The sequence below is a fragment of the Calidris pugnax genome, unplaced genomic scaffold (genome assembly GCF_001431845.1).
Source record: "Calidris pugnax isolate Ruff unplaced genomic scaffold, ASM143184v1 scaffold13, whole genome shotgun sequence".
Classification (NCBI taxonomy): Eukaryota; Metazoa; Chordata; class Aves; order Charadriiformes; family Scolopacidae; genus Calidris; species Calidris pugnax.
The window spans coordinates 19061840-19079356 of record NW_015090810.1 but is presented as its reverse complement, the minus strand read 5'-3'; the positions used below and the strand labels follow the sequence as shown (position 1 = coordinate 19079356).

Sequence of the window (17517 nt, the reverse complement as noted above, 5' to 3'; positions counted from 1 at the left end):
ATTAAAAATTAAATTGTGATGAGACTAAAAGATTGTCAAACTGGAAACTTTATTTGTTTTACATATGCTTTGTAAAGAATATTGTTATTCTTGACAATCAGAAACACAGATGTTTAACAAAAAATGTCTTTTTGCTCACATGCATCAACATGAATCATCTACCAGTGAGATACAGTTCATTTGATAGTCAGTTGAATGAGTCATATTCATCAGTGAAGTAGTTCTTTGCATTTCTTTTCATGAAGTTCTTTGTTGCTCATATTTACATTTTCGTAAAGAATATCACAAACAAAATTAATAATTCATAATTATTGTTACACAGTGCAGCCTTATTTTGATAGTCCCTTCTTAGCATAGATCTTTTAACAAGGCTGGTTTTTCCTGCATTTAAAAAACACCAAATAAACAATGTACCAAATCAGCATGGTTGTCTTGTAGAAGTACAGAAATCTTTTTTAGGAAAGGAAGATCTGTACACAGCAATATGTATTGTACTGATGATCATAAATTACAGAGAAGATACTCTTCTGTGAAAATATAAACACTGTTTGCCCTCTTTCCCAGACATTCAAAAAATAGATTTAGTGAGTGCTAACACATCATAGGAGGGAAAATCGGGGTACATTGATTTCAACACTTAAATGGCTCCTGTGCTTAGCAAAACAGAAGGAAAAACATAATCCCTGCCCCATGGAAAAAGCGGTTTATACTTGAGCATTTCCAAAAAATTCAGGAACAGAAAGGGAAAAATACTGTAAAAAGAGAAGTAAAGCAAACCTTACTCTGAGGCATTTACAAAACTAATATATTCAAGGCATGGAGTAGAGAGAGAAAACTGAAAAAAATACTGATCAAAACCACCTTCTGTCACAAATTATACCCTGCCCAACACCACCTCGTAACTTCTGTCATATGGAGAAAAAAAGCAGTTTTGAAGGAAAACTAGGAACACTGATTTGAGAGCTAACAATGAGGAATGGAGGGAGAACTTTCTCCCTTAGCTGGAGTTCTACCAGGAGTAATAAAACAAAGACTTTGTTAGCAGAATACATGCTGGCTAGTAGATGAGGACTGAATGCCAGTCACTTACAGTATAAACAGACTAGCCAGGGTGGTAATTCATTTAATCTACAAATCTGTATGTGTTTTGGGTCTTCTCCAAGACAGTCACAAATCCTGGCATCTGGAATGAACTTGAAACTCAAATAAAAAGCTTTTTGGATTGGCTTGTCTTCTCGTAACATCAGTAATGCTGCTACAGACTTAGAAATGAAGGTACGGTTTTCTGCAGTCGTGAGGAGATGGGGGTAGAAATTATGAGGAAGCTTAGGGGAAAACTCAAAAATTTGCACTACTGCCCTATTCAGATGTATTTTGCAATCTTATATAGGATTGGAATTCCTGCTGATCATTTTGACTTTTATAAGAAGGATCTACTTCTGTGGAGGACCTTTTTTCATACCAGTAGCACAGACTAAAATTGTGTGCTTTCTTATTTTGTCATACTGCATTTCATGCCAGCTCTTTACTTTTGGCACCTCTGCTTTTCCTGCCTTTATGTTTATAAAACTTTATGTTACTTCCTTCCTTCAAACACCCTAACCAATGTCACCCACAAAAACATTTCACTGTCCCTCCAATCACTCTTGAAGATCTCTTTCTGCTGTGTAACTAACTGGAAATGCTGAGTGATACCAGCTGGCTAAAAGAGCAGGAAGGATAGAAGTGTTCATTTATTTGAGTATTGTAAGTGCATTTTCTTAGGGGTCTTTGCCTCCCCCTCCCACCTACGATGGCTACACCTGCGTGTTACAGCCTAGCCCAGCTAGATAGTGTGCTTTTAGTGGCAAAGATTGCATAGCTGTGTGCTTGCACTGTTCTTAGCACAGTGGGGCTCCCAATCTGATTTAGAGCTTCCAGATCCTACTATCGTACAAACAATAGAGAGTAATAATGACAGGAGCCTTTGTAATTTGTGTTGTCCTTGGAGAACGTGAGCAGAGTCTTTAAAGCCAAGTTCTCTGATCTTTTCAGTCTTTTTATTTTGTGGCAGGGACAATAGGACTCTAGTGACGGGTGTTCCAAGGAAGCATGACATATCTCTGCCTCCCTTCTGCCTTGTACGGTTTTGCATGATTTCTGCTATTTAAGCTAAAAAGCTTACTTACTGCTCTGTCTTAGGCCCTCTTTGTAGCCAAAGGCTGAGACTGTGGGAGAGGCAGGGAGTGCTTGCTTCATTTTACTGCCAAGATACCATTGGCCTTCCTGGCCGCAAGAGCACACTGTTTACTCATTGCCATTTTACTGTCCACCAGGACCCCTAGATCTTTCTCTTCAGTAGTTGCCTCTAGCGGGTCCACCCCTAACCTGTATTGGTGCCTGACATTCTTCTTCCCCAGGTGCAGGACCCTACACTTTTCCCTGTTGAACCTCATGAGGTTCTTCTTTGCCCAGCCCTCCAGCCTGTCCAAGTCTCGCTGGATGGCAGCACAGCCCTTTTATGTTTATAAAACATGCCCTTTTAGTGGCAAAGATTGCATAGCTGTGTGCTTGCACTGTTCTTAGCACAGTGGGGCTCCCAATCTGATTTAGAGCTTCCAGATCCTACTATCGTACAAACAATAGAGAGTAATAATGACAGGAGCCTTTGTAATTTGTGTTGTCCTTGGAGAACGTGAGCAGAGTCTTTAAAGCCAAGTTCTCTGATCTTTTCAGTCTTTTTATTTTGTGGCAGGGACAATAGGACTCTAGTGACGGGTGTTCCAAGGAAGCATGACATATCTCTGCCTCCCTTCTGCCTTGTACGGTTTTGCATGATTTCTGCTATTTAAGCTAAAAAGCTTACTTACTGCTCTGTCTTAGGCCCTCTTTGTAGCCAAAGGCTGAGACTGTGGGAGAGGCAGGGAGTGCTTGCTTCATTTTACTGGCTTACTCTGGTGGTTGGTGTGCAGCACCAGGAGGATGGCAGCTGACTAAGCACCCCTTTCAGTTTTAAGGAAACTACTTAATCACAGTACAGCTGTCACACAGGGGTGTTAAGTTTCATTTTCCTGACTCACTCTGTGAAATAAGTTAAAAGAAGGTGCTGAGTTGGGATGGTTGATTCACACTGCCTGCGTAAAAAAATCACGCACTGGTTACTGACACAAGAAGTTAGTCTCCACTTTGACTGGAGACTAATATTATCTAGACTAATTGTTATATTACTTTAAAGCTTTGCGAAGTTAGCCATTGCATCAGTCACTGGAACACCTGTAAATGAAATAGGGTTGGAAAGGATTGCAAGTGACATACCAAGGAAGTACCTTTAGAGAGCTTGAAGTTGCAGAAAAGAAATTAAATATATGCAACAGCTATGGTCAGCCTTGAGTGGGAGAAATAAAATGAGACCAGTCTAGTTAATTAAAGAAACAATGTTACTGTCTTCCACTTTATTAAATGCAGGAAGCCTGTGGAAATACTTTGCTGGGTTTTGTGGCACCTTGGGGTTTATCTGTAAGCGTATCCCTTGTTTTTCACTGCTGGCAGGAAGCACTCTAGTTTGTGTTCATCAAGTAAGGACTTTCCAAAGTCAGCTCCTTAATCCTTTTTAAACTGACAGGAAACATTTCCTTGTCCTTTTATTTTCTAAGCATTTCCCTTGAGCTGTCCTGCACTTATTGCTCTTTACTGACCTATTGCCTTTCTAGAGGTGGACCACAGTATATGTGTCGGATTGCCTTTGATTCCTCTAACTCCACTAGACCAGACAGTCTCAGTAAGAAAACAGAAGTGAGGTTATTGTGCAAGGTTTAAAGTCAGGCTTCTGTGTACAAGGATAGAACCAAAAGCTTAAAAGTAAAACGAACAAAAAAACCCAAACCAAAACAAACAAAAAAAAAAACCCCAAATAAGTCATTAGGTCCAGTGTTATGAATAAAAATGCAGTGGGCTTAGCTCAGCTGTTGGCAACAATATGCAGCCTGTCATTAAAACAGATATTTTACTGGAGGTATAAAACTGCACTAGTCTTGTAGCTATACATTTTTAAAGGGTCTAGGGTGGTCAAGGAAATTAAAATGACTATTTCAGACAAACTGGTTGAAACAACAGTAATAAATAGAATAAAAAGCTAAGACTATAATATCATGATACAATAGTGTATAGTTAACGCTATTTCTGTAAAGAAAGATTACATTTCACTCAACTTTTTTAGTATATGTCTATGCAGTGGAGTAAAAGAGAAACCATGACATCATTTGTTTATATTTGTAATAGTAATTTTCCAAATCTCTTGAAAACAAACAAATGGAACGAAAAGTGCAAATTAACATTGCAATTTATCAAGTGGCAAAATGAATCTTAGAACTCCTGCCCCTACCTGCTTGGATCCCCTTACACACAGCTCACCTTTCTCTCCACAGTGCCCATGTAGTTGCCTGTGTGGCTATAGCTTAAAAGTCAGGTGAGAGACAAATATTACTCTGGATCAAAATCTATCTATCAGACAGAAACCAGAGAGAAACAGGTACCATGGCCAGAATTTTCCAAAGAACCTGGCTCTTGCACTTAGCTCTAGATACATTTTGATTAAACATTAACACCTTCTCTGGCAGCAATATGAATGCCAGAGAAGGTTTTCCTGGCATTCTTGGTGGTAAGGAGTTTTGAAGATGTAGGCCAAAAGTGTAACTGTGCGTGCTCAGAAGCCCTCACCATCTTAGAATATCCTGAGAAGGACATTGGAAATGTTTCTATTATACTTTTCAGAAAATATCTCTGCATGTAAATTGATCACCAATTTGCTTTCTTTCCAAATAAAGAAAGTGAAGAAACATGTAAAATGTAATTGGTAAAATATAATTCCAAAAAAAGCCAGAGCAGGAAGGTGATCCATAAATCCCTGTGTCCACTTTATGGCATGGTGCCTGAAATGATGAATACTGTCACCTTTTGATTAAAAAAAAATAGAAGTCCATAAAAAAAATGAAATCAGGTTAGTGAATTTAATGTTGCTTCCTTAACATTTTTCATCCTGAACTCATTTAGTAGAGGAAATGGATATTTCAGCAGACATGGATTTGACGTTCCATCACATTATACAGTAAACAGTACAAACGATGTTATTTTTTTTTAAATGGAGAAGCTGGAAGAGCTAAGACAGTAGCTGCTGTAAGGCACTGGTTATCTCATTTAAACAGATATTAAATGTGGGTGCCAGTGGTGTGATCATCAGCTGCTTCCCACTTTGTGAATAAATTGCTTAGAAGGAGTCTTTTTGCCTACCAGATGTGACCTAGATTTAGATTTCCAAAGGCAAAAAAAAAAAAAAGTCTATTGTGTAAAAAACAATTGTGGGTAAAATGCATGGTAAATGAGCTTATCTCACTTTTCCAGGTGTTTAAGCTAATATGTTATGGAATTACAGCTTCATTTATGAAAAATAATTGAGGAAAATGTTCCAGCAAATCAAATTTGGATAAAGGCTTAGGATAGTTATTGTGTTGTTAGCAAGTTTCTAAATGGCAGGGAGAAAACGGAGCCGGCACAGATAATGAAAATGTAGAAATTTGTGAATCTGTGAAGAGGCTCTTATAAAAGGGTCAGGGCTGCCTGTGGTATCCCACCTGTGCTGTGGTCTAGCACAATGTCATGGACCAATATGAGGAATTGTGCTGCTGTCAATGCGTATGAAAGCAGGATTTTTTCTTAAAATATCGAGCAATGATATCTGTTGGCCCTGGATAAGACTGATGACATTGGTAGGTTAAATGTATAAACACTGAAAGCATAACATCCTTATTCTTTTTCTCTCTCCTCTTTCCCTTTTACTGATTCCATAGGGGCTGCCACTCGAAAACCGGACCCAGAACCTGAGAAGCAAACCGACCATACTGTTAAAATTGCTGGAGTCATTGCAGGCATCTTGCTGTTTGTCATTATATTTCTGGGGGTCGTGCTGGTAATGAAGAAAAGGTGAGCAATCAGTAGATGTTTTCTATGTGCGTATTCATATCACAGCATCTCCTACAGCAGTTCTCAGTTTAGTATTGGCAAAAGTATCCAGCCACCTTCGCGCCCTTTGCCACAGCATTTAGGAACTGCTCCCTCCCACCCTGAAAGCTTTGCTGTTTTTTGTAAAACTGCAATATCTGTTTCATCCCACAGCATTTTCTATGAATTAAGGTTTGTGGCTTTGTTATAGAAGAAAAACAACTCGAGGTTAATGATTCCAGCACTTTATGCATTAGTACTGCATGATGGACTCTAATAATAGAACAGTATCTCTATTCAACAGATCAGCTCAAAGTTAAATGCAGTTTCATTCTTGAATGTAAAAGAAATCCTCAGTCAAACAGGAACTAGAGCTAAGGTAGTTTGTGCTAAAATGGGGTCTGTATTGTTCTGCATAAACTTCGTTCCCTGAAAACAAGTGAAAATGCTACAATGGTGCTGAATGTTTTCAAATGCTGGTTCAACACACACACACATGTTGAGACTGATTTGAAAATAATTTGAAAACTGCTACAACATTAGAAGTGTAAGGCTTTTAAACCTGGTTGCCTTTCTCAACACTGTAGAAGGAAAAATAATAAAGGGAAAAATATCTCATAGCTAGGGAGGTGGTATGGATAATAAAAAAATCCATGTGATGGTAGAAGTGAAGTCTAGATTGGGACAAATTCATTAGCAAATAGAGTCAAGGTTTTAGGTTGTACCCTGAGCAATGTGTAGAGCTGGGGTTGAGAAAATGTGAGCTGTATAGAGGGGCTGAATCACGAATTCTCCTTCCACACCTGCCATAGTCTTCTTACCGTCCCATAACCCCTCACCTCCTTGCCATTCACCCCGTATTATCCCCTCTTCTTCCTTTGCAAGCAATCTTGGTCTGATTTTGCTCACCCCAACAAAATGTGATTTAATTGTATGTTAACTAGTTTGGCAGGTCTGCGGTAGTCCAAACCCCTGAGCTGCCTGAAATTCTTCCAGAATTTGAACAGTGGAGGTGCACAGCTAAGGAGGCAGCTGCCTGACACTGCCTCAGGGCAGGCAACAGAAGTAGCTGCCGTTCCCTCTCCTTGAGGACAGAGCAGGGCCATGAGCTAGAAGAGCTCTATGCAGAGAATGGGGAGCTGTGTGGCCAGAACTGAAGGCTAGGTCATGATGAGGTAGGTAAAGCAGTCAAAAGCTGCTGTTCAGAAGAGATTGAGACTTAAGCCCCAGGGTAATCCTGGCTGGGGCAATGAAATTGACCTGGTAACAAATCTCAGTAAAGTACAGTGCAGCGGAGTTAAAATCTGTTCTGACTTTGCAGTACTTTTTTTCTTCCCACGTCTGATTTTTTGCATCATTCATACCTTCGGTTTTAACAGTTGAACTCCCAAACTCCTCCCTAGGGCCAGGCACAGCACTTGGCATGCAGGGAGGAAGGCTTCTCGCATTGTCTCGCCAATCCCTCTTCACACGTTTCCTGACCGGCATTCATCACTCTTTCTCTTCCAGTTCTGAGCCTCTCCTTAAGCGTTTGCACCAAAGGTAGAATATATTCTCCCAAGGGAGACAAGTTCTTCTTAATCTTGAAGGGAGAGCATTGCAAAATGATCCAAATAGTTTCAAAGTAAATAAGGTGTCAGGGTCTCTGGCTAAATGGATGCTGTACCAGCTCTTGCTTCATTCTCTAGGGAAAAGCTCTTTGATAATCTAATTGTTAGAGGCAGGAAGGCTTGAATCCTAAGTGTTTGCATGTTAATGCAGAAGGATACTTGATTCTTTCTGTCTACCACAGCACAGTAATTATTATTCATAGTAATTCTGTTGTTAGAAGAAAAGTGCATTATGTGAGCTTCTTTGGGGTTTGGAATAAATCTGCTTGTGACAGAGATGAAACTATTGAAAATACAAGTCCAGGAACTCTGTTACCAAATACATACAATTTCATTGTGTAGTACAGAAAGAATGATACCAATAACTTAAACATATCCCAGAATGATCCTGCAGCCTTGAAGAAAACAAACTGTGAAATGAGTTGAAGTGAATATTAAAAAGTAAGAATGGTTCATCTGTGTAACAGGATGTGACTAGGCTTTAATGAGAGTTTCAGGAGGTAGGTATATTGTGTCCCAGACCTCTGAAGCAGATGCTGTAGCATAGAAGGTCTTGAATACAATTACACTCATGACTTAAGCAAAAGATGAACCGATTATTCAATAGATTGTTATTGGTGCATTAATTCACTATGCTGCTGAGAGCCCCTATGGTTTCACCTTGGTTCAGTTACTGTGTATACATTATGCATCTGAAGAAAATGTATAAATCATTCTGCAAGCTTAGTATAACTGTAGCGTTTTTGCAGTTTTATGATACTTTAGGTGCTACTTTGTGAAACAATCTTATCAAGCTAGCGTGTCATTTGACTACTGCACTTGATCATTTTATTTCATTTACTTTATCAGGAGTTTTACTGGAGCAAAGATCTGAGTGAAAAATAAAATAGCACCTTGTAATTCAGTGGCACCTTTCCCCAGAGAACCACTTTCCTCCCTGCACTATTACGTGCAGACTCTCTGGGCTACAATGCTGGGTTTCACTGCGCTGAGTCTACGTGCTCTGAAACTGTCTTCCTTGGAGTTGGCTACAGCAATATCCCATTCACATTCCGCTACCCCACGGCACATCCCAAGGCGCATACTTTCTGTTACTCATTCTTTCACAGAAATGGGTCCTTGTAGACTTCATCTCCAGATCTCACCAGTAGATTAGATTTACTCTATCTCTGGGGCTTCATAGTGCTTAATTAACTTTATTTCAAACCATTTCTTTCATTGTCAAGAGATTTGGAAAGCGTTTTTTCTGTAGGTGGTAACCATGTCTTTATCCAACGTATTCCTTTAATAGCCACCTCAGTTCAGCCAGCAAACCATTCTTTGCTTGGCCAGTGCCAGGCACCACAGATTTTCACAGATCAACCTCTTTGATTTTTAATTCAGTAGCCAAGTAGAGAAGACCAACACGCAAAGCAAAGTTTTCAGTACCAAAAAGACATGCTTGGATATGATCACTGTCAAAGCAGTAGGTAGAGAAGTTCTGCAAGTATGAATAGTCATTAGGCATCAATAATTTCATTATATAATGGTCTTCTAAAGTAGTTATATTGTAAACTGGATCACAGAGAGATTATTTGGCCTGACCATTGAGTGTATGATATGGAGTCACTAATGAGGGTAGGAATATCATGGACACTAAAATGTTTTCTGTATGGACGCTTACTCTTGACTAAAGTAAACCAGATTTGTATGTCTGTCACCTGGGCCAGGGCAAGACTGTTAGTGCTTTCCTGTTTTTCTCCCCACTCGGTTGTTCAGAGTTCTTTATCTGTTCTGTTCTATCTTTCCTTTGTCCATTCAACCACATTCCTGCTTAAAGATATGTAATGTAGACTAGCAACCTTCAAGCTATTCCTAATACCAGTATGATCATATCAATAAGATGATTCTTCTCTGTGCACTCAGAATAATGTTAGGAGGTTTTCATCTCAGCTCTGCTCTGAATCTCTCACATAAGAGTTAATACAAAGTCAGTGGAAACCAATACATGTGTTTCCACAATATTGCTCCACAATAAAGTGGATTTTGAATCTGATCCTGAATATTAAATCTCAGGCAAGGCGCTTGATCTCTGCCAGTCTTTGATATATCTATATAGGACTTTGTAAAAAAAAAAAAAAAGAAAGAAAGAAAAAATCCAGCAAGTAAGTTCACCTTTTGGTCAACTTAGAGTAGAGTGAAAATGAGAAAACTGTTCCCACAACCTTTGGTAAAGCAATAGCAATTAAATCAAGACTTGGAAAAAGCAGAACCTTACTGCTTTATTCTTTTCTCTTTTTTTTTTTTTTTTTCTTTTTTTTTTTTTTTTTCTTTTTTTTTTTTTTTTTCTTTTTTTTTTTTTTTTTCTTTTTTTTTTTTTTTTTCTTTTTTTTTTTTTTTTTTTTCTATTTCAGCTAAGTTTAAAAAATATACAGAGGTTGAGAAATTAAATGTATTGGTCCAAGGTTTGCTTGAAAGCACATATGTCTTTGGGGCGGCTGTTTCTTTCGGGGCTACCATCTTGCTGCTGCAGTGGGAGCACAGCAAGGAAGCGGTTATTAAAAATTAATTACATCGGCTTCTGCTTCAGTTGTAGAATGGAGTTTTTCTGATCATTGCATTTTTCCATAAAAAGCTTATTTTCTTTTGCCTGTCTTTAGTTTCTGTTTGGAGCTGTCTCTATGCCTGAGCCTTCCAGTAGTTTCTAATGTATGTAATTGTGGCATCTGTTTAAGTCAGAGACCCTGGTTCTTGGCAGTGGACAAGGAAGGCTTATGCGCTCGGTGAAGCTGGGCTGGGAATGCATCGCTCCCATTCCCTGACAGTAAATCAGGCTGTTCAGTTATACACCTTTGCCAACAATTTCAAACAGTTAGGATAGAAATTGGAGATAATAGGGCTGAAGGAAAACTCCGGTCTTCTCCCAGTGCTGCTCCTGAACCTTGTTTTTCCCTCTAGGCCAGCTACAAAAGAGAGACGATGAAAGAAATCACTGTGGCAATTACATAGTTCCAGAAGTTTTTCCTTCTGTTGGGAGAATCCTCCTGCGGCAAGCTGTGTTGGTTTTGATAAATTTTATAGCGGGGCTGTATTCTACAAGTGATACTTATGAAATTTATTTATGTCCTCAGTTCTGAAGGATATAAAAGTACTTTATATTATCACTATACACAGAAACAGTTCATTGACATAAAATAAGCTGTCTAGTGGGACATGGCTGAAGAGCTCTGCACAGAAGAAAATTTGGCCGTGGGTGGCCAAAATCTTTGGGTCACTCTCTTTAACAGAAAAGGACTTTTCATACATAGAGAGAGAGTAAGTTTGTATACATTATGTAGGAAGTAAAATGGAACTTGTCCATATTTCTTAAAAAAGGCTAAATCTTTTCAATTATGAATGGTGCTTTTGCATGAGGCCTGAGGACTTGCAAGTCTAAAACTTTCTGTTTCTGTAGGTTTTTAATTTTTATTTAATCTGTTTTTTTCAGTGTCTGGTACTCTTGAGAGTCAAAAAACACAGGGCTCTTTTTCAAGGACTTTCATATGAAAAATCTTACAACTGTAACAATATAAAAATAACTGGAGCTTGAGACTTTCAATTTTTCTCATTTTGTACAAATTTTTAATGGGACATTTACACAAATTAAAGCTCCTGGATTTTCAGCATTTTTACATAAGGAATAATTTATCTCTATAACGTATTTGGCAGAATTCTACATATAAGTACCGGCAGTGCTTCATTGATTAATTGTATTTATTGTTGTTTCTCAAATTACTATACATCTTTTAGAAGTATGAGAACATTTGTACTAATTACATTAAATTTCTTTCATGGCAACATATGGCAAGAAACAGGGTAGGCAGTGTCATGGGATTCTAATTGAAAGTGAGAGAATGAGTAATTCTGAAAAGAAGTGCAGGGGGAGATACAATTATGAGTGAACCAGAAAACAACCCCTTGCTATTAGAGCAGGTAAGTTGATCTGCTTTGATAGGACCTGATCCTGTGCTCCTTCCTGAAGGCAATGGGGTATGTGCTGGTGGAAGAAGCGTATAACTGTTTGCAGCTTTTTCCATGCTCTATTCTTAGATATCTTTTAAAACTCAACTTTAACAGGTGTGCATTTTTGCAGACGTGCCACGTGATTAAATATTCAGTATCTAGCCTCTTGTGTTTGAACAATACTGTTTGCATCAGTAAAATGGGAATAAAAACTGGAAAATATTTCTAACGGCATCTTCACACAAAGAAGATGAGAGAGAAAATTTGATGAAAGCCTAGTTTTCAAAGGGATGCCTGAAGCGTGTAGCTAGAGGCAAGTTAACGTTAGTTATAGGCCTTTGCAAGGCCTGTTTACATGTTTCTTCTGTACTCAAAGGGCCATATGCATGTGCTGTAAAAATTACAAATGCCTACATGGTTCCTTTCAGTCTTTTATCTCACAACATGTGAATGCTACTTGACGTTGTGCTCAGAGGTGTTTTAAGATCTCCAGCCTCTTTTTAATTGCAGTCAATATATGAAATTCATTTAGATTGGAACTTGCCCCTTTTGGAGGGTTGCGGTCGTGCTTGTAGTGGGCTCATAACTGAGGGAGGAATGGATATGAAGCAGAAGAGCATAGCTGGAAGGGCTTCTATACTTTGTGCTCATGCCAAGCATGTCTTGGTGGAGAATCTGGCTGTGGAAGAGGTGGTGCAGGAAAGACTGACTGGGTCCGTATTTTTCAAGATGGTGGTGGCTGGGTGTCCAGCTTGTTCTTTGTGCCATTCACAAGGGCAGAAATAACAGGGATACAGGATAGGTTCTTTTTTTTTTTCTTTTTTCTCTGCCACATGGGTAAATACCACCAAAATAATTTTAGCCAGCAGGGATAGCCTTTTTATCTGCGTGGCCAGCGTAGTTTTTTCTTCAGAATTTAACTGGTTGTTAAAAAAGCTGAGATATAAAAAAAGCTTGTGGCCATTGATTTTTCCCCTCTGGAAACAAGTTCTAGTCTTGTAAATGGCAAAACTGATTTCTTTAAGTAAAGAAAGGGATATCCAAAGATTCCACGGTACTATGACAGGAAGAGAAGCTATTAAATACATGTTCTGAAATTCCATACCCTTATTCCTAATGCAGTTGAAGTGTGATTGGAGGTGGTTTATTACTTTAATTGGGAGTGTTTCTGTGTGTAGTATATACAGAGGTAAATATACATTAAATATCTTATATTACTGAGATAGTACATGTAGTTTAAGGTGTAATTTGATTAAACCGTTGGAGATGCATTATATGTTGTATTGCTTAAATTTTTATGGAGGTTGGATATGTCATCTGTCTATTCCAGACACGTTGCATGATATGCCCAGATATGCATTCTTGCTACCTTTCATTTGTGTCACCAGTTCTGGTCTCAGTTTCATCTTGATTTTTCATACATTAATATTTGGCTTTTCTTTCCTTCCATTTCATCTTTTCCACCACTGCCTAATCCTTCCACCATCATGGCAGAAGAAGCTATCACTCCTACACTTATTACCTGTAAGTAACTTCTTTGTCATCAGAGACACGCTTTCTGCCATGTTGTTCCATGCATAAGTAGTGAATGCTACTATTGAGAGTTCCTTTATAAAAACAAACTTTGTAAAAGTTTTACCAAGTTAAAACCAACATGGCCAATAATGTAATGAAATATTTAGCTTTATAGCAGTTTCTTATGCCTCATACTGTGCGTTAGAGACCAGTGAATATCATAATGTAACTAATTTTCTTAATTGAAAAGTAGTAGGTAGAAATATCACTACAATGTCTATGAGAAATTTTCATGCCTAAGTAACTATTTTTAGGATTTATATAGTGGTTTCTTTCTTATTTGTTTGGTTGAAAACATAGCATTGGTTAGACACGTACAAGCATTTCCGTATGTTGCTATGTACATATTAATAGTTTTTCATGAAAAATGATCATGCATAAACGTCATGAGTTACCATTACTGGAGTGGATTTCAAAGGAGAGAGCACTAAAAAATGAGGGCAAGATGAAGCATAACTTTCAGTAAGTAATAACTTTTCATTTTGATACAGTCCTTAGTAATACCATTATATGATTCTTTATTTGCCCAAAGCCTTTGCTTTGTTCCCTGCTGTCAGGAGGTGATGAATGAGAAGGGTTCTTCTGTGAATTTAGCAAATCCCTTTCTGAGGCTATTCACCTTTTCTCGCTTTCCAGGTGCAAGGAGTATATGATAGGTTTTGGATTGGATTAGCAAAATATTAAGGGTCTTGCTTAGTTGCCAAATAAGATGCATTTAAGTTTGTTTAATCTTGTCAGCCAGCAGCAAAAATCAGCTGTCCAGTAAATACCTGTCTTATTTAAAGCTCAATTTTAAAAGTCATGGGAAACTAGGAGATATTTTTGTATAATTACAGAAGATGGAGTGTTACTTGCTTGAGACAGACTATAATACTAGTTTTCAGGTACATATGGTAGTAGCATGCTCTTGAAAGAAACACATTTCAGTAATGTTTTTATTTTAAAACAATATTAAGTTTCTCATGTTCCTTTTTAGTTGTTCTTCAAACTTTTTAAATATGTATTTTTTCAATTAATATTTTGAAAAAGCATCAAACATTCATTTATAGAATTTATGGAAGAATTAGTAAATGTTTTCTAACTTGAAAACTTGGTTAGCAGAGCCATGCTTCAAATTAATTAAAGCAACTAAAAATTCAGCCTCTTAATTGAAATTCCCCAAGACTTCTGAATATATTGAGACTGCTCATTTACTTAGTAATTTAGATTTTGTATTACATTATTCGACACTTTACACATAGTGGAGTTTTTAAAAACTGTTCTTTAAAGCACTGTATTTATGTGAAGGTTAGAAAAAATTATCTTTTCCACAGATACAGTATTTCAAAATTTGTTTCTGTTCCCAAGATGAAAAGACCATATTTTCCATGAAATAGGCCTTCAAAAAAATTCAGTTTGGGACTATTTAAATGTTGTTTTTAAAATGTCAAAGGAATATAATAGAGTAAGTCATATAGTACGTTATTGCCATAATAAGTAAATATATTTAAATTAATACTTTAATATAATTCATGTCTCAAGGGTAAGTCAAAAAACAAAATTGAAACAAATGGAACATTAAATGAAACACTGTTTCATTATTGAAAGAAATTGGATTGTATTTTTTTTTTCTCTTTTTCCACTGACAATGGAAAATATGTGAATTGAAATGTTTCTATAAGATTTACAAACAGGATTTGTCCCCAGTTTTGTAATCATAGAGACTGTTAATATTGGATATAATAGGGCTTCTTGTGATTATTTGGAATACTCTCACAGTGGCTGCAAGAAAAGATTTGTCTTTTTGTGAGTGTGATACAAATTCAGTAACTTTGTAGTTTGGGTACATTAACTCTTCCAAAAGAAATTGTATGCTCTTGACTTTGTATTGTTTTGCTCACTGTCTGGTGACAGAAGGGAAGTAAGAGCCCTGAAAAGTATAGACAAGATCAGCCCCCAGTAGGAGGAAATATTTTGGACCAAATTCTCCACCTGTTTACGGACTACGCAATTTCACTGAAATTGGTGGCAATCTTAGATGAATGCAGAATTCATTAGAGTTTTATTTTTAGCTGAGGAAGTTGGTATGGATTATAAAATGTTCTGTATTTTGAGAAACATAATTTGAAGTACTCTGCCATTGCTAATTTACCACTTCTATACTGAGTATCATATTCAAATTTACTGATTAGTCATTGTGAATGCAAGCTGTAACATCCAAGCGAGCATCTATGCACTGAAATAGTTACCATTGTCTCGTGTGCTGCTTTCCTTATGTGCTGTGGGCTCCTTTTCCCTGGTAGTCTGCAGTCTCTGCCACTTCTAGATCCATCCTAAATTAAAATTAAAAAAGAAAAAATTGGCAGATGCCTAGAGCTGCTGATGAATCATCAGAGGTGGACCTACAGCTGTGCATATTTGGCAGAGAATTATTTCCATTTTATCTTGTGTTTACTAGTTAGCCAGTCAAGAGACGTTACAGAAAAGAAGTTGAGTACTGCTATTGAGAATTATACTTCGTTTTAATGGGCTTAAGTGCCTCTGGCAGCGCCTTTCCTCCCACTCTTGCTTTCCTGAGAACTGGTGCATTTTTTACCTTTCACCTTAGTCAGGCAGCAGATATTTTTTTGTCTGCCCGTATTTAGTCCTTTATGAGTTCTTTGTTCTTAAGATTAGAGCAAATTTAATAGCGCTCATTAACTCTGCAGCAGGTCTTTTGACTTTGCAGTCAATTCCAGGTAGAAAAAGAGAAGAATAGAGACACTGTTGTTAGTGACACTTGTAATGACTGGTGTTCTCAGCGTGGCAGCCAGTGCTGGCATGACTGCTTTCTCCTGACGTGTCTTCTGGTGGGCCAAACCCCTGCAACATTGGCCAGAGAAGGAAAACTCCGTTACTAGTTTGTTGTGTAATTATGGTTAAATGAGCTAGACAAGCCTGTTGTTCAGTTGACAGCAAGCGCCACAGTGCTGACCTATGGCCATTAGCTTTCATAGTTGAGATTTTCATTTTGATAAAGATTCTGCCCTTGGAGATCATTAATCATTAGTCAGGAGCTAACATAGCTAGATTAATGCAAATTCAAGTATCAGACAAACAAAATGAGTGCTTGGAGCATCTGAGTTTACTCAAGACACTGGTGCCTGATAGAGACTTTGGGGAATTTCATTTACCCCAAATTCTGGGGCAGGTAGTTGCAGATTGTAGCAGTTATAAATTCCTTTCAAGAAAAGGCTTCATTACATTGCTATGAGTAGGATGAGCACCCAATTAAAATACAAAGTTGCGAAGGTAGCTTTTGATGTTGTCCCTCAGTTTGAACTTGATATCAAAATGCTATGTTATGATTATTATTGAAATTAAGTACTTATGCAACAACAATGCTGTGCAGCAGTAAGGTGCATAATGTTATTCTGTTTTTGTGCCTTTTCACAAGTTGTTTCAACTTGTGAAATGTGAAGTAGGGAAATAGGAGACAATTATTGCCTAGTATTCTTATAAAATAGTAATCATATTGAGCTCTTAGTAGTATGAAATCTGATATTGTCTGTCTGAGCACTGATTATCTAGTTAGGTGGCTTAGGACAGAAGTGCTTTACAGGTATGTCCTCTGTCTGGAAATCTCAATCCAGAAGCCTAATAAAATGTTGAAATATTACTAAGGTGGACTATATAGGTGTAGAGGTCCTATTGCTTGGTACTTTATATATGACTCAAACAGGACAAAATTCCTCCTACAAGAAAATGAATTGTACCAACATTTAGCTTGTTCATATAACTCAGGAGCCTGAGTCTGTTCTCAGTTTAGTCATCTCTATGTCTCTTGCTTTGCTAGGAAATTTGTTGGCTTCTGGCGCTCAGTATAGAGACTTCATTTGTGGCTCATTTCTCCAATCCCATTGCAATTGATCTTGTACTTATGGCAGAAAGCACAAGGTTAGCAGATTTGCAATAATCAGAGTCATAAAATTTCCAAAAAATCAGTGGTGTCGAAACTCTTAACAGTGATTTTTGGATAATTCCAGGAAATATGCAGTCATCACGTTTAAAACTTCTGTCGTAATTTGAAAATAGTAAGAGAGGTTAGAAACAATCCTGTGTTCTCAACTGCAGCTGCCCCTGGAACTAGAATAAGTTTATCAGTTAGCGTTTTGCAGATGGAGAAGGGCACTGAAGAGGAAAACATGAATGTGTTTGAACTGTTTGATGTGTTGGATCTGTTAAACTACACTTGTGATCTCTTCTGAATCTTTACATATACATAGTTACGTAGACCTGTAGCTTAGAATCATATAACCCAAAATAAACGTGGATTTCTGTAACTGTTCTGTAAGCTAGGCTTAAATGATTTGGGGATGTCTCTTGAGTTTTGTTGCAGCTGGCAAAGTCTAGAATATTG

The 17517-nt window shown here is 37.6% G+C and overlaps 1 protein-coding gene across 6 annotated transcripts in view; it reads left to right on the top strand.

Annotated features, from left to right (window-relative positions):
- The window catches only part of PTPRM (protein tyrosine phosphatase, receptor type, M), a 360339-nt gene that overhangs the window by 196705 nt on the left and 146117 nt on the right, over positions 1–17517 (top strand). For all 6 annotated transcript variants that reach the window (XM_014938720.1, XM_014938716.1, XM_014938719.1 and 3 more), the window contains one exon: positions 5823–5955. In XM_014938720.1, coding sequence (XP_014794206.1) covers positions 5823–5955 — 133 coding nt within the window. The remainder of the gene's footprint in view (positions 1–5822; positions 5956–17517) is intronic.